Below are 27,007 nucleotides of genomic sequence, written 5' to 3'. Positions count from 1 at the left end.
AAAAACTCAATTTAGTAAGCAACTGTAAGATTATTCCAAAATATTCTAAAGGTGGGATTATTTTTGAAAGATCGGTCAAAGCTGACAAATTTTCCTAAAAAAAACTAATAATTACATGGTATAAGTTTTGATCTCCTAACCTCAAGTCCACATACTAATTAAAGTTATAACCGCTAAAGTAACTTGTATTTAGTGTTATTATTTTAAAGTACAAATATTGATAATTGAAAATTTTCTTACCCGAAATATAGCCCGAGCCCAATAAATAATTAGGGGTTAAAAACTTGAGATTAAGGAAGATAAAAAGGTTGCTTGACTGAAAGACCCTTTTTCTCTCTCCTCCAATTTCAATTTCAATTTCAATTCCAATTCCAATTCCAATTCCATTGCTGGATTGCTGGCGTGCACAGAAAGAAGACATGGTTTTGTCACAGAAGATTCACGAAGCATTCAAGGGAACTGTTGAAAGGATAACTGGGCCCCGCACTATTTCCGCTTTCAAGGAGAAAGGTGTTCTCAGTGTCTCCGAATTCATTCTTGCCGGCGATAATCTCGTCTCTAAATGCCCTACTTGGTCCTGGTATTTTCTCTAGTTGACTTCAATTTCATGTTTACATATTTCACTATATTTCCTAATTATAATCTTATCTGAGGAATTTGATTACTTTTGCTATGTTGCTAATTGGAGATAGTTTTTGTTGTTTACTTTCATATAAAGTTCTGATCTTTATCTAGTTTAACTGTATTGGTGCTACTCTTGTTTCTGGGTGCTAATTGATTATTCAATCGGAGGAAGTTTTTGAGCAGGAAACTTATTGATTTAAGATAAATGATGAGTTTGTTAAGTGGTGATGGATGATAGAAAATCTGTTTTTTATTTTGTTTTTTGATTTCATGATTTGATTATAATGGTGGGAGATAAAGATAGCCGTTTCCTAAGCTGTTGTAATTGTGATGCTGAGGCCTCAAATAGTTTTAGGTAGGACCATAAAGAGTGAAGACTTTGATTTTTGGATTGATTGCGAGTTCGTGTTCTTGTTGCATTTGATTGATTGTAATATGATGGGAGCTAGTTACAAGTGACCTAATTTAACGGAATTTAAACGTTCTACTAGGCTCAGTGATTAAGGATAAGGTTGTATACATCTGGAAATGTTTTTAGAGATAGCTTTGATGTTGAGAAATTGTTGTTACTCCTACCTGGGACTTTTGCAAGCTTTCCACCTGAATATATATTCGAAATTGTTTTAAACTTTTCACTCTTTGGACAGGGAATCTGGTGAGCCGAGCAAAAGGAAAGCTTACTTACCACCTGAAAAACAATTCTTGATAACAAGAAATGGTGAAGCGTGTTCTTAATCCTTCTTATTAATCTGCATCTTTGACATTTTTCAAGTTCCACATAGATAATACTCACAACTTGTGATATGTGATTTATTACTCTTTTCCTGCTTAAATCTCATCTTACTCGTTAATCTTTTAGATGCGATCATAATTGTGACAATGTCTTTTTTCCAGTTCCTTGTCTCCGGAGGGCTGCATCAGTGGAGGAAGAATATGAAGCTGCCGGGGGTGAAATTCTACTTGATAATGAGGATAATGATGGCTGGTTGGCTACTCATGGAAGACCGAAAGGTTGTTTGCCAATCAATCTTTATCTTAGTGCATGTAGTGCTTAGTTTAAACTCATTGTATACATCTTACCTTGTACAGAACCTAAGCCTGATGAGGAGGAAAACTTGCCTTCAATGGAGTCATTAGAGATCACAGAGAGTAAACCAATACAGTCTATCTCCTCATACTTTGGAGGTGAAGAGGATGATATTCCTGACATGGCAGAGTATGAAGGGCAGGACAATGTCATTGAGGCAGATCCAGTAAGTTGCTTGTGTCTGTATTGCATAGTAAAGATATTGTAATTGAGCTAGTTTTGGGAGTCTGGATTTACATTGGCGTTTGATTGACTGCACCAGTGCACACTAGGGATAGAATATGGGGAAAACTTTACTGGCTGTACTTGCACAATAGAACATATCATGTCTTTATGTCATAAAATACCATTAATACTTTTTTTTTTTCAAATTAGAAGACATTGGTCAAGAGAATGAAGGAGTTTTATAGGAGGAAAATTGCTTTCTTCCTGTCATTTCCATCACACTGCCACAACATTTGCCGTGTTTTTATAAAAGAACTACTGCTTATTGTAATCCTGTGGGCCTATGGAGTAGAAGAATTCTAATTTTGCTACATTTATATCTTAATGCAGGCAACTCTTCAGACTACATATCTAGTTGCTCATGAACCTGATGAAGAAAATATATTGCGAACACGTACATATGATGTTAGCATTACGTAAGATGCAATTTGTACTGGGAGCTATTCATTGGATTTTTCATATCGAATTAGTTATATGAACCATTTTGAAGTTCTCATTGAGTAACAGTTGTTTGAAGATTCATTGATAAATCCCAATTAGGGATCACTCATTATTTCTCTCTCTATAAGATCGAAAATCAGTGTAGGTTTGGAAGAAGGGTTTTCTATGCAACAGCCAAAAATCTGATTTGGCTTAACATGTGGGAGACATTAACAAAATCCTCTTTGTGGAGAAAGAATTAAAGGTTATGACTTATGAGCATCAATATTTGTGAGTTATGTGACCTATAGTCAGCACTGTGAAAGATGTGTACTTGGGGATCTCTGGTTTGATGCCTGATACATGGGTAACCTTTTCAGCAGATAGGTTGATCACCATATAATTAATTGGTTATGCTTGCAATCAACTTCATCACATAGGCTTGACTTAGCATCCATTTTGAACTCAAGGAATCGTGGTGATGAAGTGATTTGGCTTCAATTTTTGGATTCAAAATCATTTACAATATATGATTGACTTTAAGAGATGAATTTCAGATGAATATATTCAGAGGAGGGTTGCAGTTGCTGAGGATAAGATTATAGAGAACCGGTTACGATGGTTTAGGCACCGGTTAGGGTAGGGGAGAGTTGGGATATTGGAGAATCTAAAAGAAGTTGGGGGGGGGGGCAAGAAATGACTTAGAGAGGGCATTTGGAACTACAACATCAACAACAATAATCATAATCATAATGTTGATGATGACGACGACGACCACCATCGGAGATCCGATTTTGACTCATATGACCTCAGCCTTTTGGGATTAAGGCTTTGGCATTGTTGTCGTTGTTTCTCCAATTCATTAGCTAGGATTTTGGTGATTTATTCTTGGTAGTGGAGCTTCATGTCAAAAGGGTTTTTAGAATGAAAAACTTCTATTATAGAGAAAATGGTGACCTTGTAAGTGGTAATAGTTGGACATATGGTCAAGCAGCTTCCACTACCTTCAGTTTCGCTTGTGATAAAGGCTGCTCTTCCTTTCTAGCTAAGACTATGCAAATCATAATTTTGCATATGCATGTATTTTGAATGATGAGAAAATACGTGCAGTGGTTTCCTCCTCTTGTATTCATGTGATTTTACTGCTGATCATGCATTGCAGTTTTTATGTTCATGTAAACCTTAAACTTTTAATAGCTTGTGTTCCTTTTGATGCAGAACTTAATTTTCTATGTTTCTTTCTTGCTGAATTCTTGCCCTTTTTTCCAGCAAATCTTAAGAAAGTGGACTTTCTTTCTCAGGTATGACAAATATTATCAAACTCCTCGTATATGGCTTACTGGATATGACGAGGTCAGTCAATTGCCTTGTTTACATCTTTGTGTTTTCGGAACCTTAATTTATGATTCTTAATGGAGCTTCTTCGTAGAGCTGACAATTAGCTCGTGTCAAATGTGTTTGTATGAGAAAAAGAAATGGTTTGAGAACCTATGATACTAACTTGATTCATTTAATTGAGTCAGGACGCTTGACGCTTACCTGACAGTATAATTAGGTTAGTTGTGTTTACCGATATAACTAGTTTAAGTTGAAATATTAATAATTCTTTATGATAAGTAACATTCTCCAGTATAAATGTGCTGTACAGCCTGTACTAGTGTATCAATTCATGCTTATTTAACCTTAGTTCTTTATTGTGTAATTGTGCTGCAAATTCGAAGAACAGAATTCAGATTAGGCAAACTTTTACCTTCATGTTGTGTTAAAATATTAAAAGTTTCTATATGTTCAAGCTAAATGGGTAAAGACGTATCAGTTTTTGGTTGATGTTGCAACACGAACTATACTCATCTTTTGAAAGCTGATACTCAGAATACTCAATGCTTACCTGCTTATTTCATGTCTGGTTCGTGCTGTGTCTAGTCAATTTTACAGCTTTACTTCTTGGTCTATCAGTGTTCAGTGGTGTAGGAACTCTTTGGAAGGAGCTACATCTTTACTTTATAGCCCATTTTTTTCCCCTTCAGTTGGAGTGCCTTTAGACTATGTACCTTACTTTGGGTACATATGGGAGAGTCTAACCCAGTTACCCCGGGAAGCGCACAAATCAATAATTCTTTGGTCAGTGGGCAACTTAGGCCAACATTAGACCCTACGCCAGTTTCCCACGGTCCCACCCCACGCCATTTTTCCACCCCACTCCAGTTTTCAACACTACACCAAGTTTAAACCCTATGCCAGTTATCCACCCTACGCCAGTCCCATTCCGGTTTCCACATCTAAACCAGAAAAATATTTTCTTGTCCCACGAGCCCTATCTGGATGTGGAAACTGGAATGGGACGAGCCCTATCTGGACTTACTAGATAGAGTTTGTTTACGCCAATTTCCGGGAATGAAATTTACTAGATAGAGCTTGGAACAAAGGAAAACTCAATTTAACACCCACCCTTTCAATCTAGTTGACTAAGCTAATCAACCAATCCTTGTCATTTACATGCAATCTATTATGCTGCACAAGTTTACATTTTACCAAAATTATGGGCAAGCAAGAAAAACAAAAAGCAGGCCCTAAGTTATGTTATGAAAGTTCTATGTTCATGTTCTTGAAAGAAATGCAACTATCAAAGCAGATCCAGCACAGGCAGAACTTGAAGAGCACCAAAGATCTCAACCCCAATTTCCTACATCGTAATTAAGAAGTTCATTTCATAACATCAGTTACATAATTACCAATTACCAATATTTCTAAATGAAATTGTTACTAAGCAATGAAAACTTGAAATACGAAGTTTAACAAAAGTATCACAACATCTCTCACTAGGAAGACTTAAATAAGAATGTGAAGAATGTGCCTTGCTTGTTGTGCGGACCCTGAGAAGGGTAATATGATCCTCCTCGCCCAGTACTCCATATTCTTCGGTGCGTATATTCCACAATCATATGTATGTTCTTGCTTTGGATTATTAAGTACACGAAAAACTTTCCAAGAGATCTCATCAATGAACCGGGATTTCAAATGTTGTAACTGCAACATCAAAAACATTGTTTTAATGCACCAGAAAGAAAAGAAAGAAAATAACTCTAACAAAACTTCTTTTTCTTTCTCTCTCTCGGAAACCCAATCGGGCTGTGAAAACCCTTTTCGGGCTGAGGCGGGCCATTGGTCTTCTCCGCGGTCTCTGCCATTTCCTATGGCGAGGAAGAAGGTAGACTCTCAGGCGAACTCTCAATCTAGTGGAGGTAATTCGGGGCAAAATGCGATGAACAATCAAAGCAATAATAATGAAATTATAAATACCCAGAGGACTTGATCGAATGCTAACGAAGGAAATAGTACAAGTGAAGGAGGAAATAGGATTGGGAATGGGAATGGTACTGAAGGTGCTAGAAGGTCTAATGGAGGTGGGATGAATGGTGGGACTACAGTTGCAGCTCGTGTTTCTCCGAGCAATGGAAATGGTGGAAACACGGTAACGCCCTCCATTACTCATTCATCTTATGCTGGGACTTCTTATTTTGTTCCGGAAACATTACTAAGTAACAATCAGGTGATCAGAACCGCTGCAACAAAATTTAAGCACAAAACAAAGCTTAACTTTGACCACCTTATAGTGTTGTTCAAAAGGCTGGTCTTGGTGCTGGTTATCAACCGTGGCTGCTGTTGTAATCTCTTGGTTATCAACAGTGGGTGCTGTTGTAATCTCATCTTTCTTGGGGATTGGGGAAGTTAATGAAATCTCAGTGGATGAAACATCATGCCCCTTCTCGGGGATTGGGAAAGTTAATGGAACCTCAACCAGCTTCAATAGCAAATCAGAATTTGAGGCTTGACCTACGAAATAGTGTGCCTGTAATTTTGTGATAAGATCAGATCTCGAGACATCCGGATGTTTTCTCAATGCATCATCAATGCATTCATGGAGAAAAGAAGTTGTCTCTCTTTCCTCGATTGCATGCGCAAGTGATTTAGATAGTAACACATATATTATGGTGTCCATCTCCTTTGAAGCAACCTCTTGAACAGAGTTTTGTTTTGGACTAGCAAAAAAAAAGAAAAGAAGAATAAGCTAGTCCAAGAACAAGAAGCTAGTCCAAAACAAAACTCAGTCTGTTTAAGGGGTTGCTTCAAGGGAGATGGATACCATGATATCTATTGATGATAAGGATATGTCACTATCTGAATCAATTGCGCATGCAATCGAGGAAAGAGAGACAACTTCTTTTCTCCATGAATGCATTGATGATGCATTGAGAAAACATCCGGATGTCTCGAGGTCTGATCTTATCACAAAATTATAGGCGCACTATTTCGTAGGTGAAGTCTCAAATTCCGATTTGCTATTGAAGCTGGTTGAGGTTCCATTAACTTCTCCAATCCCCAAGAAGGGGCATGATGTTTCAGCCCCTGAGATTTCATTAACTTCCCCGATCCCCAAGAAAGATGAGGCACCCACTGTTGATAACCAGGAGATTACAACAGCAACCACGGTTGATAACCAGACCCAAGGCCAACCTTTTGAACAACACTATAAGGTGGTCAAAGTTAAGCTTTGTTTTGAGCTTAAATTTTGTTGCAGCGGTTCTGATCACCTGATTGTTACTTGTAATGTTTCAGGAACAAAATAAGAAGTCTAGCGGAAAGAAAAATCAGAAGCAAACAAAACAAGCTACTCTCAACCTTCTTAATAGAGTAACAGACACTGATGTTCATGATGATACTGATTAGAGACCCATAAGGGATAGAAGACAACCTGATTTCTACCATGACAAAATTTCGGGGAAAAAGCCAACAAATAACTGCAGAGAAAGAAGGGGGAATCTTCAAGCCATAATTTTGGTAAAATGTACTCTAAACAATACATCATTAATAATGTTTTTTCTGCATTTTTAGCTGCTATACCAAAAACCACATCGTTTCTGTTCCTCCAAAGTACATACACAACTTGAGCAACATCTGAAACAATGTTTTTGATGTTGCAGTTACAACATTTGAAATTCCGGTTCACTGATGAGATCTCTTGGAAAGTTTTTCGTGTACTTGATAATCCAAAACAAGAAAATACATATGATTGTGGAGTATACGCACTGAAGAATATGGAAAACTGGGCGAGGAGGATTAGATTACCCTTCTAAGGGTCCCCACAGCAAGCAAGACACATTCTTCTGTCAGAGATTGAATTGAATTTAAGTCTTTGAAGCATGACAGTCTTATTTAAGTCTTCCTAGTGAGAGATATTGTGATACTTTTGTTATACTTCGTATTTCAAGTTTTCATTGCGTAGTAACAATTTCATTTAGAAATATTGGTAATTGGTAAATATGTAACCGATGTTATGAAATGAACTTCTTAATCACAATGTAAGAAATTGGGGTTGAGATCTTTGGTGCTCTTCAAGTTTTGCCTCTGCTGAATATTCCTGCTTTGATAGTTGCATTTCTTTCAAGAACATGAACACATAACCTTCATAACATAACATAACCTCCATCACCACCACCCTTCATCTTCTGCAACCCTCGCAGTGAAACCAGCCGCTAGTCCTTGCCATGTCCCACCGACAACCACCGCTCCACCTAGAAAACCCCCAAATCTAGAAAACTACCGACACCACAACCACCATCAAATTCAAATCCATAATTCGAATCACGACCATCAAATTCGAACCAAAACCACCCAAAATACACCAACACAAAGTGAAAGGATTGTAAAGTGGGAGGGGGGAAGAGAGAAATAGTGAGTTTGGGTTTTGATGTTGGTGGAGGTGCTATGGTTGAAGATGATTAGTTTGAGGATTGGTGAAGAGAGAGATTGTAGTTGATGGGTTTCAATTTCGGTGGTGGTGATGTGGTTGACTTTGGTGGGTTTGGGGTTTGGTGAAGAGAAAAAGAGATTGTGTGTGTGGTGGTTCAAGTGGTTGGGGTGGTTTCAGGTGGTGGGGGTGGTTTTGGTGTTGGGGAGGGGTGGGGCTAGGGTGGTTCAGGTGAGTAGGGGAGGAGGGAAATGGCTTAAATTAAGTAAAAGACGAGTCACGTGCTTCAATTAAGTGAGTCAACGCCGGAATCCGGCTGGTCAACGTCGGAAAATAGATCAAGGTTTTTTCTCACAAAAAAACTGTACATTTGAAATCTTAAGTTGCTAGAAAATTTTTAAAAGGTTGTTTCTCACAAAATATGATATATAAAAGGTCTGTTTTGACAAATATTGCATTATTGTTTATGGAGCTCACTCTAATGCATGCTTTACTCACTCAGATGCATGTTTTACATTTTGATACAGTCAAGGATGCTCTTGCAACCAGAGCTAGTGCTTGAAGATGTTAGTCAAGACCATGCTCGCAAAACGGTGAGTTATCTTGCTCTTGTTTGAATCTTTTGAATGATGGGAAACTTTTATTTTTATAGCCTTCATTTTTAGTGCTTAATCGAGGCCCAGGCCTCAATTTGGAGTCTTACTATGATATCTATATTTTGTTTTTAGTTCCGTGGATTGTGATACAATGTTTTTCTGTTTCAGTCATTTGTGAGATCTCTGTAAGCGTTCCCTAGCGCCGTGTAGGAGTAGATTTGGTTTACTAACTTTTAGTGTAGCCTATGTAATGGACCAGCTGTACTAACTAGAGTGTAAGAGACTTATGTATGTCTGATTCATGGTGAGCTCCTTTCTGTGAAATTTAAACAGGAAATAGACCTCTCTTTTCCATATCAATAAAGAGCAATTGCTGACTACATTCTGATTCAATCAAAGAAGTAAACACAAAGGTCAATGCTTTGTGTGGAATTGAGCAGGAGTTTTAGTTCTCAGTGGTTTTGTGCTAGCTTTGACATGTGAAAACAAAGGTCGATACTTTCGGGTTTTTACGTTCTTTTTGGTTTGAGGTATTCAAATTAAGTTGTTTGTTGTTTATCATCTCTTATATTTTTGAAGGTTTTACTATTCTGTTGACCTATGCATCAAATGACTTAAGGTACCTAGACTCTATATTCTGATACGATCATTTGATTGTTTTCTGCTCTGGCCTTACTGTTTGAAATTCTAACTTTTGTAGGTAACTATAGAAGATCATCCTCATTTGCCTGGAAAGCATGCTTCTGTGCATCCATGCAAACACGGTGCGGTGATGAAGAAAATTATTGATGTTCTGATGTCACGTGGGGTTGAGCCAGAAGTTGACAAGTAATTTTCATTTTTTGCGAAATAATTTCCTATAAAATTATGCTGAGAATTGGCTAGCTACATTAGAGGTCTTCTGCTACCAATGTGATAATTAGGATTTAGGAGCCATCATCAGCAGCTGAGTGACTAGAACATGAACAGTCTTGATGTGCGGACTTACTAGAAACCCTCTAATATAAAATAATGGGTAGAGGCCTTAATCAGCTGCTGTTGCTGTATCATGCGCTTGAGAGACTCTTTTAGAATTCTGCTTCCCCCCCCCCCCCCCCAAAACACCTGATTTTTTTCCCTTCAGAGAGATGGCATAGCTTTGCGGTTTTCTTGATATCGATGTGACAGTGCTTTGCTCGTAAGTGATTTTGTATCTCAATAGCTTTATTTGACCTCTTGCTGGTTTATGCAGGTACCTCTTCTTATTTTTGAAATTTATGGCATCAATAATTCCAACTATTGAATATGATTACACCATGGATTTCGACATGGGAAGCACCAGTTGATCACAGGTGGATACATGTAGTTCAGCTAGCAGAGTAATCTTTCTTTTTCTTCCATGGAATCTCTTAACCTCCCAAGTAACTAAAGGCTTCTTTGTTATTTCCTCTTGTCTTCAATTTTGTTTTTCAAGAAAAAAAAATCTAAAAACCGAAATATGGAAAAAGCAAAAAGTAGGGGTCATTCGTATCACTGCCACTTCCCAAATTGCGGTTCTAAGATTTTTGAAGTCATGATAAAAATTGTATGATAAACTTCAAATTCATGCTTTTTGAGAAATAACGACACAATAGTGGAAAGACTGGAAACTACTTGTTGTGGAAGTGTGGAACCACACATTTCTGTTTCTAGTTTTCAGATAAACTGAAATCAGAAACGATAACGTTGTCAGTTTTAAGATAGACGTGATTAGTTTAAGTATGACTAATTTTAAGTTTATTATACAATATCATATGTGAAAACCTTAGAATCCAAAATAACGATTGAGACCTGCCAGCTATACTGATGAGGCCCTAAAATTAGGAATTCAATCTGTTGTATAGATAAATGAGAAGATTGTAAGATTTTAAATCTTATCAGAAAATGCATCATCTTTTCATATTGAGCTAGAAACAAGGAGGTCGAAAACAATAATGTGGTTGTCTGATGATGTCGTATTTGGGTTAGAATTGTATGTGTCCAGATCGCAAGGCTTGTTTTGCTTAACCAAAGGGCACATTATAGTGATATACATATTTCATTTTATACTCAACATGCTAAGTGGGAAACCCATGAATAAAACTGATATACTATAGATGACCTTATCGGCCCGTTTGGTAGTTGTTAATAAATTGCGGTAATGGGAATGAATTTTAAGTGTAATTTTATTAGGGAAGCACCCTTAAAATTTCCATGGAGAGACATTTTTTCTTCATGAGCAAGCTATCTCACCCCTAAACTGTTTTTTGTCCCAAGGGGAAGCAATTTTCATTACTACTCATTACCACCCTACAAGGTGGTATTGGATGGGAATGAAAATTCAAGAAGGAAAGTGGACACTTTAGGATAAATTAGCATTATCATTGGAATGGACAATGATATTTTTCACAAATTTACACACTAATTCATTCTCATTACCACCATTTATGACCAACTACCAAACGGACCGTATGAGTCAAATCATTGCATGTCTTGATATAGTTTCACTGAACTGGAACCCATGAATAAACTTAAGAAGAAAGTGTTTTACATATTTTTCCTCCTCTCTTTCAGGTTGATGGTAGTTGCAAGATCAATGAAACCATGTGATTTCTCCGATGAGTGAAATTCGTAATCTCATCCATCAGTAATTATATAGCAAGGATGAGGTGGGTGAAGTCTCAGTTACTCTGTACATGCTACTACTACACTATTGCTCTTTAACCTAAGCTTGCTAATGTTGTGCTTGTGCACTTATGCTGTACAGTTTCATGTTGTCTTTGAGACATTTCAGTTGTTATTGGACTTGTGACCCTAGAAAAAGAAAAAGACTTGTGTTATGTTCCGCATCAATTCACAAAGCTGTGAATTTTATTTTTATGTGACTTTAACAGTTATGACAACAGCGCAGTACGAATCTCATGGAAGAAGGAAAGGGTATTATTTGTGAGATATAAGATATTCATTTGTTGCATTTAGAACGAAACAGAGGAAATATATATATATATATATATATTTTAAACAGAAAATAACACACTAGGGGGGATCCCAAGAAATGGGCCACCCTAAAGCATCCTTTCGGATGATTACAGAGAAATTGAGATCAGGCAACTCGAACCAGTAAGTCAAATTTGAACACGAATGACCACGATGCGCCAGCCAGTCTGCTGCAGCATTCCCTTCCCTAACACCATGATTGATACGAACTTGAGAGAACTGCTTGAGATCTTCCCCTGCATCCAAAATAAGGGAGTAAATAGCCCAAGGAATCTTCCAAATACGCTTAATAGCTTGGATAACACAAAGATTATCCCCTTCTATAATAATTATCTAGACCCAACATGCGGGCCCCCTTAATCCCTTCTCGTAAAGCCCAAGCTTCAGCTACCAGATAGAATGAGAGGGGCAATGAATTGGCACCACAAAGCTTGATGACCCCAACTCTCTCGAATAATAAAACCAAAAGACGCCGACCCATCTTTTAATTTAGACCCATCAAAGTTAAGCTTGCAAAAGCCCACAGGAGGGGGGGTCCAACTAATATTCTTCCGCGGAAGTTTAGGCTGGAAATAACCTTCTCCAGGCGAGCCAACTGAATCCAACACAAGCGAAGCATCTTTAAGTCTCGAATGGTAATTAAAAATCATAATGCTCAATTTTCTAGGGGAAAAAGATTCATTCCTGAAAGAAATGCCATTCCTGAAAGAAATGCCATTCCTAGCATACCAAATGAACCACCAAGCGATAAAAATCTTTGCTATTTCGTCCTTCGACCGGAGATTAACCAATTCATTAAGAAAGGAACCAAATGGAACACCTGCTATAATTAGAGGGATAGTGGGCCAGCCAAATCTAGACCCTAATAACTCAAAAACATCAACACAAAATGGGCAGTTGCTGAAAAGATGAAGAAGATCCTCCGAGTGGTGATTACAAAAACCACACTCCAGAGGAACGAAAACGTGACTCATTTCAAGACGTTTTTTAGTCGGAAGGCCATTATTGCAAATTTTCCAAATAAAGAACTTGATCTTGGGAGGAACAGACAACTTCCAAATCCACTGAAAAGGGGCTTCAGGGGAGGACGAGGCTTCCTGAGCCCCCACACCCTGAAGCAGAACCACCCCCGATTTTACCGAATAAGACCCATCTACTGATAAACCCCAAATCAGTTTGTCTTCTAGACCATATTTAGGAATAAAAATGCTCGAAATCGCTTGGACAATCTCGATTGAGACAAGCTCATATAGCCGCAGACAATCCCACTGCGAATCAAGATTGATGACCTGCGCCACCACTAGGGACTCAGTGCCCGCGATAACTGGGCACACCGAACTAATCGGATACTGAAACACCCAATTATCATACCAGAACGAGATGTTATCACCCCTTCCCACCACCCATCTAAGCCCTTTCTTAAACGAATTCCTCAACAACATTACTTTCTCCATTGCCATGACAGATTAGCTTTAACTTTATACTCAAACAAACTTGACTCCTTTAAGTACTTCTTAGCACTAATTGAACCCATAAATTATCCGGGCAAACCAAATCTTCCAAAGTAACTTAAACTGGAGCGCTACATTCATACATTTCGCTTTTCTGAACCCTAACCCCCCATACTTCTTTGGTTTACAGATTTTGTCCCAACCTATAAGATTAAGAGATTTAGATCCTGGCGGTTTGTTCCAAAAGAAATTCCTATAACTCTTATCCAGGGATTCCAGAATATGAGAGGCAAAGAAAGATGCATTTGGTAATTGGCCTTCGTAGCGAGATTAGATTGAATTAAAATCGGCCGACCTGCTAATGAAAGAGAATTGGCTTTCCATTTGGAAAGTTGGGATCACACCTTTTCCTGAATTTCCCCAAATGTTTTATTAGTAACCTTACTATCAATAATAGGGCACCCCAGATATGAACCAAGAGACCGAGCTTCTCCCATTTGGAGAAGGTTCGCAAAGGAGGTAGAGAGAGCTGGGTCAGTATTAGGAGAGCACTGATACGCCGATTTGTTATAATTAACTAATTCCCGACATCCTGCAATAATTATCTAAAATTTCCCTTATCACAGAGCAACTACTTGGAGTGGCTTTAGCAAAGATCATTGTGTCATCCGCAAAGGTTAAAAAAGGAATCTTGACACGAGAATGGCCTAAAGAAACACCTACTAATTTTGCACCCGAGATACTAGCAGCATATAACTGTCTAGCTAAGATTTCTGCACATAATATAAAAATATACGGAGATAGCGGATCTCCCTGGCGAATTCCCCTAGATGGGATGAATACATCTCCAGGGATGCCATTAACAAGGACCGAAAAAGATACGGAAGTAATACATTCCTTTAGCCAACCAATCCAACGGTCACAAAAGCCTAGCTTTCGGAAAACAACAAATATAAAGTTCCACTCTAACCTGTCGTAAGCTTTTTCCATATCTAACTTGATAGCTAACCACCCTTGCCTACCCGACTTCTTTCTAAAAGAGTGGAAAACCTCGTGAGCAAGTAAAACTTTCCTGAATCAATCTCTCAGGGACAAAAGCACCCTGGAGGGGATGGATAATTTTCCCGAGAACAGTCTTTAGTCTAGCAGCCATAATTTTTGCGATGATCTTGTAAATCGTTGAGCATAAACAAATAGGACGGAACTGATTTGGAGAAGTAGGGCTAGAGACTTTCGGAATTAAAGTGACAAAAGTATGGTTAATTTCTTTTAAAAGAACTCCAGAATGGAAGAAAGCTCTAACCGCATTGAAAACTGAATTACCTACTAAAGACCAATATTTTTGGAAGAAAAAAGGCGGAAACCCGTCCGGCCCTGGGGCTTTATCAGGAGCTAGGTCAAAGACAGCTACTTTGACCTCCTCAAAACTAACATCCGAACATAGCAAGGTGTTGTCCTCACAAGAAATAATCGGCTCTAAGAGATTAAAGTCTACACTTTCATCAAAGTTACACATTGAATTAGATGTGAATCTTTGAATAAAGGTACTAGTAAAACAATTTTCGACTTGCTTGGGATCGACAACAATAGCCCCATTTTCATCCTCAATCGAGGCAATAAAATTTCTATTTCGCCTTATAGACGCACATGCATGATAATATTTAGTATTAGAGTCACTCAATTTCAAATGATTAGATTTTGCTTTGGTCTTCCAATATACTTCTTGAAACTCTAAAAGATTAGCTGTTTACATAAGAACTTATTCTGTTTTGCAGCTAGGTACGGGCAGTTAGGATCCTCTACTAACTTATCTTGGATAGCCTTTAGTTTTTTTCAATGACATTGAGTTGACGAAAAATGTTACCAAATCTAGTCGCAACCCAATTCTTAGATTTTTCTTTAAGGAGTTTACATTTTTACTTAAACAAAACATATAAGATCCATGAAACCTTGTAGACCAAGCTTTCTTTATAATTATTTCGAAATCTTTTCTTGATGTCCAGATCTTATCAAACCTGAACGGGGGGGCTTTCCTACCTTGAAATGTATCTAAATTAAGCGAAACCTGACAGTGATCAGATGTTGTGAAATATGGTGATTTAACTTTATTAGGGAATAAATTGAGAAACTCAACATTAGCTACACCTTTATCAATTCTTTCCATTATATTTCCGGGGCCACTTCGTTTTTTCCTCCAAGTGAAGGCGTGACCCTGGAAAGGGAGCTCAATACAATCTGACTCCGAGAATAATCTATTCATGAAATTCAAACGTGCAAATGAGAAATTTGCACCACCAAGCTTATCATTACTACTACTTAACTCATTGAAATCTCCTAATACAACATACGGTCCAGAGATTAGGTTAATAACACTAATTAGCTCATCCCAAAACTGGATTTTAAGATTATTGTTGGGAGGGGCGTAAATAAAAATTAGCTTAAATGAACATGGCAAGGCTAAAATATTAACATCACAAACTATAAAACGATCATATTTAGCTGAGATTGAAAAAAAAAAAGGATTGCTAGCAACATCCTTCCAAAACAACCACATACCTCCTGCCAAACCAAAAGAAGGGAGGAAGTCATGATGGTGAAACCCACAAAACCTAACCATGGACTCCACCGGGGGAGACGAGGATTTGGTTTCACACAACATCATGACATGCACATTATTTTTTTTACAAAAGAACTTAACTTCCTCCTTTAACTGAGGTCTATTACCCCCTCTTACATTCCAAAAGCTTATATTCATAAAATGGCAGGAAATAAAAGTAACAAAGACTAAGACCTACCCCTCTTCAGGTTGGAAGTAGATGATTCTTCATCAGAATCCATCTTCCTTCTCTTGGAGGAGCTGGAAGCAGAAGCATTGCCTTAGCCCTAGCCCCTTCAACTCCCATCCCCTCAATCTGTTTAATGATTGAGGTCTCAGAGTGCATGAAATGGAAGGAACCCTCTGGATGGGAAAGATAATCTCCCATAACTTCATCATGAACATTTTCTTCTAATATATAGGTATCATCAACAAGACCTGACTGGACAGCATTCTCACCATACACATCATTATCATCTTCCAAAAACTCATCAGCCTCAGTAATGAATCCACATTCCAAAAGCTCAGCTGGATAAATAACTCTCAAAGGGACCGGGGATTGAATAACCTCCTCACTGACAGAGGGAGGAGGAGGGCTTAGAGCTAGGAGACACATAATCATTACAATCATGGGCTTAGCTTTACCATGCTCAACAAGAACAAGAGGAGGAGGGATAACAGAATTCATCTCAATATCACAATCATCATCAGAGGACTCCACATCAATCACAGGGTGAGCAATCATCACCCCTTTACCTTTTCCACCAGAACCGGGTAAAGAGAGAGCAGCAACAGGAGGATGAGGCTTAGTCACAGGTTCTCTGATAGAAATACCAGCACCAGCATGAACCTCTTGTTTCTTACCTGTGAAAGACTTTCCAGGGAACTTTTTCTTAGCAGCAGTTTTCTTAGAAGATAAATTAGCAACAGATTGAGGTCGCACAATGTGTCTAGGCCTAGCCTCTACCACTAAAGCTTGCTCAGCAGTGGTAAGAGGCTTAGCTTGCCTAGTAGCACCTTGTAAGAACTCAGCTAGCCACTGTTTCTTTGGATGTTTCAACAACATCACTTTAATTTCTTTAGGAGGGAGATAAAATGAGACAGTTATCAATAACATGATCATCACACCCACAAAATGAGCAACCAATTGAAAAATCCTCATACCAAATAACATAACCACACTTAACCCCACCAGCTCTAGTAACCTCAGCGTATTCCAGCAAAGGCTCAGTAATATCCACTCTAATGCAAGCACGAGCAAATCTTACCTTATGCTTAAGAATTGAACGAGAATCCAGCCTAATCAGTGATCCAATATTGTTAGCAGCTAACAAATTAGCTACAGAATCAAAATTCAATAACTCAACAGGAAATCTAGGTATTCTAACCCACAAATCCACATATTTGATCTCCTCAACATATGGATCAAAATGAGGTTTCCAAGGGTAGATCACAAAGAGCTCCCCTTGAACATGCCAAGGTCTATCAGCCCATACAAGATATAAATCACCAGGATTCACAAATTTAATCATAACCCAGTTATTCCCCATATCCAGGTACTCTACATCACCCTTACAAAACTGCCAGTCAGCTTTAGTTCTAAACATGATAGTTCTTAGGTCAACAGTGGCACCCAACATTTTCCCAACCAAACAAGATTTAGTTAGGTCATCAATATCTTGTTTAACTTGGGACAAATCATCAAGAACAATGGACTCAGACAAAGAAGGTGGACCTGGGGGATCACTTACAAACTTAGCAAGATTGCTAAGAGACGGAGAGAGAGGGAGAGTCTGAGCACCACCATCACCATCCGGAAGCTGACCTTGCTCCTCTTGCAGCAAGATATCCTTGAAAGATTGCATATTCACTAACAAACCAGCAAACAAGAGTTACCTTACTTATCACTTTAGAAATTACTGAGAAAAAAAAAAAAAAGTTAATCGAAAGAAAACATGAAGAAACTGAGAGAATTGTGACAGAAACCACCACAACACTTGCCTTTTATATAAGCAAAAATTATCAGAAAACCAAAAAACTAGTTTAAGAAGCCTTACCTGAACAGTGACTTTTCCAATCGCATTAAATGCAAATTCTAGAGTAATGGATAAAAATCCAATACAATCAGGCAACCTTACTGAAAAAACCCCTAAAACTTCCCACACCCCACAAATAATGATGAAAACAGCTCCAAACCCATTAATAAACGCATTCAATACAGCAGCAGAGAACAGCGCCAACACTTCACTTACCTGACAGACCCTAAGCCTACACCCTAATTTGTACTTGAAACCCCTACCTTTCCGCCACCTCAGCCAAAAAAGAAGGCAAATTAATAGGGATTTAAGCAAACAATCCCAAATTACTTCAATTACCGCCTGAATAACACGCCAACTACAAGATTTACATGATTGCAAATCCAATTTAGGCGCAGACCTATTCCTAATTAACTTAGGGCTAGAATGGAATCCAACTACACGTAATAACTCTCTCTGATGGGAAAAGAGAATTAGAATAGAAGTAATGAACCACAAGACAAAGATAACTTCGAATACTTGGAACTTAGAGGAATAGTTGTGATGAAAACGATTTTCTAGGGTTTTTTGGGCGATTTTCGAATTGCTAGGGTTTCTTTGAGGACTTTTTGGCTGAGGCTTTGGGTCAGAGATTCTCTCTCTACCTTTCTCTCTCATCTTCCTGATACCCCCCCACCAATAATAAACCTTTCAAACAGAGGAAATATATAGTTGTGCAAAGAGCTTTTATTTTTGAAAGAGATAATTATGACCTCAATATCTTTTTATTTTATTTTAAGGTGAACCTCTCAAGATTGACCAAGGTGTACAATGCTACTGTCAAAAAATAATCATTAATTTAAAAGAACCTAAACACCTTTTCTTTGTAAAAGAATACACAATTTAGAATTGTAGAACGTGTCTATTTTATCATTCATACAAAAAACATAGGCCATAGTGAAAATATATAATTAAAAAATATTTAATTTAAGTTGAAAGAATATACTTTCCAAATTTAAATTTGAAGTAAGGAGCTATAAAATTTGAATAATTCTCTTGCTATTCAAATTCATGTTGTTTTCATATCAAGTTATGTCCATTTTGTATGTATTAAATTAAAGAAAGTTCATCTTAAAAATCATAACGATTTTTAACAATATATATTTATAATGAGTTTAACAATATTTATTTATACATATTTTTGTATAGTTTTGTGTTTGTTTTCATATTGAGTTGTGTTCTTTTTGTATGTATAAAATGAAAAGAGCATACCTTTTATATTAAACAAATACACCGATTTTGAACTGTAGTTATTATTTTCTTGCTAAACAACTTCATGTTCTTTTTTGTATTAAGTCATGTTCAAAGAATATATAGGTCGTAATGTATAGAATCTATATGATAAAAAAAAAGTTCAAGATCAAATAACAGGGTGCACCATGCACTTGAGTCCACCTGCTAAATTGTGTATGCATGTGAATGGTGCAACTAACTTTCTTCACCGTCTTTTTCCTTTCTCGAAGATAACAATATTATTATAATTGGGCAACAAAAATACGTTCCAATGTAACTTGCATTGGTACTTTAGGTTTTCAATTTGCCTCATAGATTTTGAGGATTTTGGTTAGAATTATTCAGAAATTATTTCACTTTGCAAGAGCAACCACAATATAGGCTATGTTTAGTTCACTTGAAATTTTCTGATCTGAACTTATCTGATCTGATCTGATTTGATCTGAACTTATTTTTTCTGATTTGAACTGAACTTATTTTTTCTGATCTGATCTGGTCTGATCTGGTCTGATCTGATCTGATCTGATCTGGTCTGATCTGATTTACAAGATCTTATCTTTTATAAAATATGTTATTACTATTATATTATTACTTTGTAATTCATTATTATGCAATACATTATAAGATCTTCTTTATAGTATTACTATTATTATCATTTTATTTCTATTACAACTTTTATACAACTTTTATTATTAATAATAATAATAATTATATTATTATAAGAACAACAATAATAATTATTATCATAATAATAATTATTATTACTAAAAATAATTATATAACTCAAGTCATTAATTTATAAGAGCACTTATACAATGTTTCACACTTTCCCTTAAAAAAAATGTTTCACACTTGAGAAGTCGGCAGACTCAACTTTTTTTTTCATATAAAATATAATAAGATATACAAACAACTATGACTTGCGCATAAAAGAAATAACTAGCGTGCAACTTCAAATAGCTAGAGAGATTTGGAATTCAGTAGGAAGAGGTGTCCGAATCTAAATTTATAATTTGTATTTCACACTTAGCTATTTTGAAATGTAATCCGAACTTAGTAGTTTCGTTGTCATGGATTTGAGCTATCATACTATATATATTTCTTACTTTTGCGTAAATCTTATGTTCTTAACACGTGACTTTTAATTTTCTATTATTTAATAACAACAAAATAACTTAATATAATGATAACAATGACATTTATAATGGTAACAACAAGATTAATAATAATTACCAATATTAATCTCTATTATATAAGTCAAGGGATGAGGTGTGGTGTCCTCTTTTGAAGTGACTAAAATACCCTCTAATAATTTAAAATAATATTTTTATTTTTATGAAAAGTTGAAAAATGGGAATCAATGAAACTTGCCATATGAGTAGGTCAAAAATGGAATATGCAATACCATTAATAATTTGAAAAACTAGATTGACACAATCAATTCCGAAATCAATTAGAATTTTCCACCAAAAAAAAGTTAGCAATATATCGTGATAACATAATATTTTATATTTACAAAGTTCAAACAATATGGTTTATTAACATTTATAATTGTTAAAGAACTATGCTAAAGTCACTGAAAAGAAAATTATTAAATTATCGATCAAATTTTACAGTGACTGTATTGAACAATTAAAATCATTCACCTTTAATTTAAAAAGATAAAAACATGATCTATGGAAGAACCTCAATAATTTACATCACTATCTAAATAATTTTAGATAAAAAAAACATGTCTATTTATCTATAACTATATAAGATTGTCCACGCACGCATCGCGTGCATATGCAACTAGTAATTAATAAGTACAACAACAACAATAATAATCCTTTTGAACAAATGTACTAGTAAATAATAATACTCCCTTTGTATTTTTTTTATCTTTCTCACTTAGAATCTTGACACTATTCACAATTAGAGAGAATCTTTTAGATTTTTCTCAATATATAAGAAAAAATATAGTCATGTGGGGTCTTGTTTGATTCGTCTCAATGAGTATTTTATTAATATTCAATTAGTATAATTTTTTACTAATATGTAATGAAAGATATTTAATAGTAATAATGAGTTTTTAAATATAAGCATGATATATATGATCTGAACTTATTTTTTCTGATCTGATCTAATCTGAACTTATTTTTTCTGATATGATCTGATTAGATCTGAAATAAGCAAAAATAAGGTGAACTGAACATAGCCGTAGTGTCGTACCATAATTTTAGATTCGGGGTTTTAGATACAGGATCCAGGTTTGATAAGTTGAAGTTACTATTTCAACAATGAATACAAACGTTTTATATTTTATTAGAGTCCAACGGAGTATAATTTTTATCACACTTAAGGATATTTTTTGCTCATTGCTCACTTGAAACCTCCAAATGAACATAATCACATAATAAGTAGAACCCAAAATGAGCAAAAAATAGTATTGGGTGTACCATGCACATGGTACACTTGTTGTATGATAAACGCACTCTCCAATGGAGATAGATAAATCTTCTTTTTAGAAAATTTATTTAGGGTGTCAATGGATACTTCTTAAGTTCTTACCCATTGTAGGCTCCCCACTGCAATCCAAATAAAACATTATTTTTGGTTGTTTCGAAGAAATGTTTGTCATCTTTCATATGGAGTAATTGATTAGACTATACTCATTATAATTTCAGAATATAACGATCACTCTCAAGTATATATAATCAAAACTTCTTTCTTTAAGCTGAAGTGATTCCTTTATTTTTCATTCTTTTTCGATGATTTGTGATTTTGTGGAGCATTACATTTGAAACTTTTCTAGTTCAATCATGAATCATGGGTTTGAGCCTTGAGGCAGATACATGTAAGTCTCATGTGAGAAGTTAACTGTCACCGGTCCATATGAATATAACATAATTGGGGTGCAGCTTCCTACAACAAACTTTTTCTGCCCATTTCCATCCACATCAACCTGCTGAAAATTCACCAAAAACATCAAAAATAAAATAAAATCAGTCTTCTAAAAAAATATGTTCAAGAAAACAAGGCATAAAAGGATCCTAAGGCAAGTGAAATTGTGAAAAGGCTCCAAATGAACCAATATATTTGCAAACTAGTTAAGCTAAAGCTTATAGATATAACTCTTAAAGATAATGAGCTGCGTGAGTTGGTTTGTTTTCATGTTTGACGTGTTTGTGACTTGTTCATTACTCATCTATCAACACGTTTATGTTCGTAAAAACTCGTTCAAGTTTTGAATATGATGTTTTAGAGATGCCTTTTAATTTACTATTCCTATATGTTTTTTATCATAAGACATTGAAGTGTTCAATACTATTCTATTAAGAGTACTTTGAATGAAGTTCAATCTCGAAAATTGAGCATGCTTTATAAGAAGTGGAGGGAGTATTTAGCAAGAAGGTTGATATAATGAGCTTGATTCAAACTCGAAGCACAAATAATGATCGAGCAAGCTCGAGCTAGCCAAACGTTTCATGAGCTTGGACTAGAGATTGAAAGGCTCGATCATACTTGAGCTTAATAATTCTTACCAACTTAGTTCAAACACGTTAATATTTAATACTAAGTGTCTCATTTGATGCCCTTATCTACACAATAACATAAAAATCAATGTTATAGCTTTATAATTAAGTATTTAAATTTAAAATATGTATTTTTTTCACACATGTAAAACTCATATTAAATCAATACCATATCTCATGAAGGTGGAAGTTATAAGATATAAACAAAATATATAATGAGCCACAAATTAGGGTTAACCTTTACCTTATATACTGAAGGGGATCGTTTTAAGGAAACATACTATAATATGATATAACGTCCATAAGACCATAACATAAGGTTTTTTAATTTTTTCTTTGAAGAGAAGAGAAACACAAGAATGAATTTAGACTTACAGGTTCTTGAAGGTTGGCATCAAATACACTAGGTCTTATTTTCTTTTTCTCTGAAGCTGCAAGTCGGATGAAATATTTTTGTGCATGACTAGCCACTTGAGATGGCGATCTAGAAATCACGTACTTTTTTGCAATCCCTTTCCACTTCCCTTTTCCTAGCGCTTGCAATCCCATCAAGAATGATTGGTGCTCTTCCTTGGTCCATGGATTTCCTGCATTGTCAGACATTGTAACTATGCAAGTCTTGCTTAAAGCAGGAGCACATTGGACCATGCAAATGTAGGGCAATGTGTGATATATAGTTAAAACACCGGCGCATGATATGCACACACAATAAGCCAATAAGTTAAAAGTTTGAATTAGAGTTACCATCATGAATGTAAAGGTCACAAAACAAAATAAAAAAAATAATTATTTATAAAGGAAAATTCTTAAAAAACTACCTTTTATAACAAACTTTTTTCCTAAAAAACTGACTTTTAAAGAATAAATTTTACAAAACTACTTTTTATTGTAAAATCCTTTCAAACACTACCACTTAACAATTTTTAGTTAAGGGAGACTGCTAAAATAAGATTTGACCTACATTCATCATACACTCGGGTGTACCATATGCATTATACATGTATCCAAGGCTATTGGGTATACGAATGAGCATGGTACATCCGGGTGCATGATAAAATTATCATTATGTACTACTCATGTGAGCATATTACCAGAACTTTCTCTCCCTCTCGAATGACTCATGACCTCGTCGGAGCACAATTCCCCTCCCTCCCCAATAACCCACGATCTTGTTGTAGCCCAATTGTAATCCATTTGAGTTTGGTAACTACTTACGTGCATATCACGTGATTGTCAGACCTCGTTTTCACTATCAAGCACTAGTAGAATAAATGCTTATTGTCGCGGTCATTAAGTGGCCGATTGCGGCGGTTTTGGCCGCGCAGCAATTAAGGGCACAGCAATAGGTAATTAACCTACTGCTGCGGTTTTTGACCGCAATAATAGGCCGAGATATTGTTGCGGTTCCTAGCCAAAACCGCGGCAATAGATTTATTTTTTATTAAAAAAGTACAACGTATTGCTGCGGCTTTGGCTAGGAACCGCGGTTTTTGTCCAAAACCGTAGCAATAGATCCTGGTACAGGTAAATTAATTTTTTTTTTTGCATTTTGCAATCAAATTTGAAAGATTAAAACCAGGCAACTAACCCATCCACTATCCACCAAATTCGCAGATGAACTGAAGATGAAAAGACATATGAACTCATTAATATATATAAAGATAAAAAAAAAAAGCTAGTTACATAAACAATACAAAAGATCAAAAAGTAAAATGAAAATGCAAAAAAAAATAAAAACAGTTACAACTAAATGACTAATTAAAAAAAAACAAGAAATATATTTAAAAAAATAAGAAAATGAAAATAAAAAAAGAGATCTTAAAACAAAAAATAAGAAACTGAAAATCAACAACAAACTCGAAGAATCGCCAAGAACTCGAAAAACTCGAGGCGACCAGCGAAAGCAAGCAATGACGGAGGATCAGAGCTACGAGCGCCAATATTGCGAAGAGGTACTCTTCGTTCAAAGAAAGAGAGATAAACTCGCCGATGGTCACCAGATTTCGACGGTGGAGGAATGCTGATGGCATGAAAGGCTAATGGCACAAAATCGATGGCGTTGACGTAATAGGAAGCGCCGGTGGGTTTGTTGTGGCCGGTATGGTGGTGGTGTTGGTCGGCGTGAAATCGAGCAACGAAATCTCGAAGAACGACAAGGAGATCTGGAGAAATGGCGAAGTGTGAGAGAGGAAGGAGATCTAGAGAAGGTGAGGAGAGATATAGAAGGAAGGAGATAATATGAAAGTGAGGAGAGAGGAAGGAGATCTAGAGAGGGTGAGGAGAGATAGAGGAGGAAGGAGATACTATGAAGTGAAAGTGAGGGGAAATAGTGAAGAAACGGCGCCCTTAGTAGTATAAAACCCTAATGACCCTATTACTGCTGTTTCTAGAAGGAATCGCAATAATAGATTAAAATAATATATTTTTTAATATTCTTTTAATATATTGTTGCGGTTCTTGCCAGAAACCGCACCAATATGTTGGGTCCAATAGTCAAAAAAACTTCAAAATTTTTTGTTGAAACCATATTGCTGCGGTTTTCGGCCAAAAGCTCAACAAATATATATGGTTATTTTATATTTTTTCTTTTCTTTTTACGTGATATATTGTTGCGTATTGGTAATACTGCGGCAATATCACGCAGCAATAAGCAATTATTCTACTAGTGAAGCATAACGAAAATCGCTAAGTGGTAGTGTTTTGAAAAGAATTTACTATAAAAGGTAGTTTTATGATTTTTTTTAAAGGTAATTTTTTAAAAAAAGTTCGTTGTAAAAGGTAGTTTTTTTAAAAGAATTCATTTCTAAAACTAAAGTGTGAATTGACAGCCTCTTTTCAGGCTAGTCCGTTACTATGCAGGCGCCACCTTATATTTTATTTATTTTTAATTCGGGATAATTGAAGTCCCTTACAAGTCAGGAGAATTTGAAATCCCTCTAAGCCAGAGATGAAATTCAATCCCAAATGCCTAGAATCATTAGGCTATCACTTGCTGCTCCAAGTGCCCCTTACATATTTACATGTTGCTAATTGAGCATTTCTTTATAATTATCAGGGAGTAAGAAAGAATAACAATGTAGAAGTAGGAAATAAACTCATACCTTTTTTTCTATTAGGAAGGCCATTAGACAGATAATCATCACAGGAATTATGATCATGTTTATTAGTTGTATCATTGAGATCTATTGTACCCCTAATACTTTTCTTAATCACCTTTTCTTGTTCTTTCTTCAATAAAATTTGAACCCCAAACAACTTAAAACCCTCTTCATTGTTGTTGTTACCTAAACAAGTCCTTAAATTGTGACCAGTATTACCACAATTAGAGCACTTGCGAAGAGCCTCTCTCACCATCTTCTTTTTATATCACTCTCCTGATTTAAGATACTCTTATTCTATAAAGATTAAGGGTGAGATTATCTTATTTATAGATGAAACTAATCTACTGTCCATTGTATTTGGTTAATTTTTGTTAGCTTTTTTTATTGTTCTTTTCACACCAGACCAAATCATAAACATTTTGATTTTATGGAAATAAATCTTCGCTTTTCTTTTAATTGCATGCAACTTTCGTGGCCAATTTTCACTTTATGGTTTAAAATTTTAGAAAACTATAAGATATGTGCTATTTTTTTTTTTGGAAAATGTTTGAGTAACCCTTAGGGTTGTCAATCCTCTTAGACACATTAGAATAAAATATTGATATGTATGTAATAAACGAGGAGAGAAGAGATATAAAAATAATGTTTTAATATATTCCTAACCAATGAAAATTCAATAATAAGAGGGTTGGCAATCCTTAGGGTCACTCAATCAATGTCCTTTTTAAATTTTAGGAAAGATATATCTCTATTTATTTGAGGAGGTGAAGGAGTGGCGGGATCAAAACTCAAGAAACTCATTTGAGGAATCTCCCTTGTCTATTCTCAAGTGAGCCTACTTCATCTTATTTTAAAAAAAAGGTGTTATTTAATCAAGCTTTAAATTCATCTTAATGTAATCAATTTGATTTTAAAAATTGAGAACTAAAAAAATATGAAAATAATAATTTTTCATTTCCATATATTTGTTTTATCTATCAAAAATAATTGTTATATAAAGAGCTAGATGTAAATATTTTATTTAAATTATTAAAAAAAAAAGGTATGAAGTATATATATGGAAAATGATCTGCTGTATACTACAAAATCCAGAGATATATTAGTTAAGAAATCACAGTTGAATACCCATCACTCTATCAGATTCTGTTTGGTATTATATATTTTTCCTTACTAGAGCTGCTTTCTTTCCATCTTTTTATTTACTAGCATTTTTTACACGCGATACGTGCTTCGATTTTTTTCGAGATAGAAATTCGGTTTTCTTCAACATAAATAAGAGTCAAAATTTGAACATTAGACATACGAGGTATAATTGTTTTTAGTTGCAAAATTTGATTGGTT

At 35.7% G+C, this 27,007-nt stretch overlaps 3 protein-coding genes across 6 annotated transcripts; 1 reads left to right on the top strand and 2 right to left on the bottom strand.

Annotated features, from left to right (window-relative positions):
- The first annotated feature begins 329 nt into the window (after positions 1-329).
- Positions 330-11,620, top strand: LOC104888747 (autophagy-related protein 3). Of its 3 annotated transcripts, none has more exons than XR_007272482.2 (10): positions 330-580; positions 1,272-1,342; positions 1,519-1,635; positions 1,714-1,877; positions 2,267-2,352; positions 3,658-3,709; positions 8,633-8,698; positions 9,402-9,529; positions 9,933-10,101; positions 11,273-11,620. XR_007272482.2 is itself a non-coding variant. In XM_010673798.4 (10 exons), exons 1-9 carry the CDS (start codon positions 420-422, stop codon positions 10,024-10,026), a joined length of 939 nt encoding a protein of 312 aa, XP_010672100.1. In that variant the 5' UTR covers positions 330-419; the 3' UTR covers positions 10,027-10,032; positions 11,273-11,620. The 3 variants fall into 3 exon arrangements, 2 of the variants coding, with proteins under 2 accessions (XP_010672100.1, XP_010672099.1); XM_010673798.4 differs by having other exon boundaries at positions 9,933-10,032; XM_010673797.4 differs by having other exon boundaries at positions 9,933-10,059.
- Positions 11,621-16,821: 5,201 nt separating this feature from the next.
- Positions 16,822-17,607, bottom strand: LOC130590760 (uncharacterized). Its single transcript, XM_057393302.1, has one exon. The coding sequence runs from the start codon at positions 17,605-17,607 to the stop codon at positions 16,822-16,824; it is 786 nt and encodes a 261-aa protein (XP_057249285.1).
- Positions 17,608-21,710: 4,103 nt separating this feature from the next.
- Positions 21,711-25,198, bottom strand: LOC104888923 (probable transcription factor At5g61620). Of its 2 annotated transcripts, XM_048640650.2 has the most exons (3): positions 24,154-25,198; positions 22,941-23,152; positions 21,711-21,997 (listed from the first exon to the last, which is right to left on the bottom strand). In XM_048640650.2, exons 1-3 carry the CDS (start codon positions 24,155-24,157, stop codon positions 21,857-21,859), a joined length of 357 nt encoding a protein of 118 aa, XP_048496607.1. In that variant the 5' UTR covers positions 24,158-25,198; the 3' UTR covers positions 21,711-21,856. The 2 variants fall into 2 exon arrangements, with proteins under 2 accessions (XP_048496607.1, XP_010672339.2); XM_010674037.3 differs by having other exon boundaries at positions 22,941-25,194.
- Between the last annotated feature and the right edge of the window lie 1,809 nt (positions 25,199-27,007).

The sequence above is a fragment of the Beta vulgaris genome, chromosome 3 (assembly GCF_026745355.1).
Source record: "Beta vulgaris subsp. vulgaris cultivar EL10 chromosome 3, EL10.2, whole genome shotgun sequence".
Classification (NCBI taxonomy): domain Eukaryota; kingdom Viridiplantae; phylum Streptophyta; class Magnoliopsida; order Caryophyllales; family Amaranthaceae; genus Beta; species Beta vulgaris.
The sequence above is the reverse complement of the archived record's forward strand: the minus strand, read 5'-3'. Positions and strand labels throughout refer to the sequence as shown.

Coding starts and splice junctions, on each gene's coding strand:
- LOC104888923 (XM_010674037.3), bottom strand. CDS start 23,315: ATGATGGTAACTCTAATTCAAACTTTTAACTTATTGGCTTATTGTGTG. Junction 21,998..22,940: donor ATGCCAACCTTCAAGAACCT/GTAAGTCTAAAT, acceptor GTGAATTTTCAG/CAGGTTGATGTGGATGGAAA.
- LOC130590760 (XM_057393302.1), bottom strand. CDS start 17,607: ATGCAATCTTTCAAGGATATCTTGCTGCAAGAGGAGCAAGGTCAGCTT.
- LOC104888747 (XM_010673798.4), top strand. CDS start 420: ATGGTTTTGTCACAGAAGATTCACGAAGCATTCAAGGGAACTGTTGAA. Junction 1,636..1,713: donor TACTCATGGAAGACCGAAAG/GTTGTTTGCCAA, acceptor TACCTTGTACAG/AACCTAAGCCTGATGAGGAG. Junction 1,878..2,266: donor ATGTCATTGAGGCAGATCCA/GTAAGTTGCTTG, acceptor ATCTTAATGCAG/GCAACTCTTCAGACTACATA.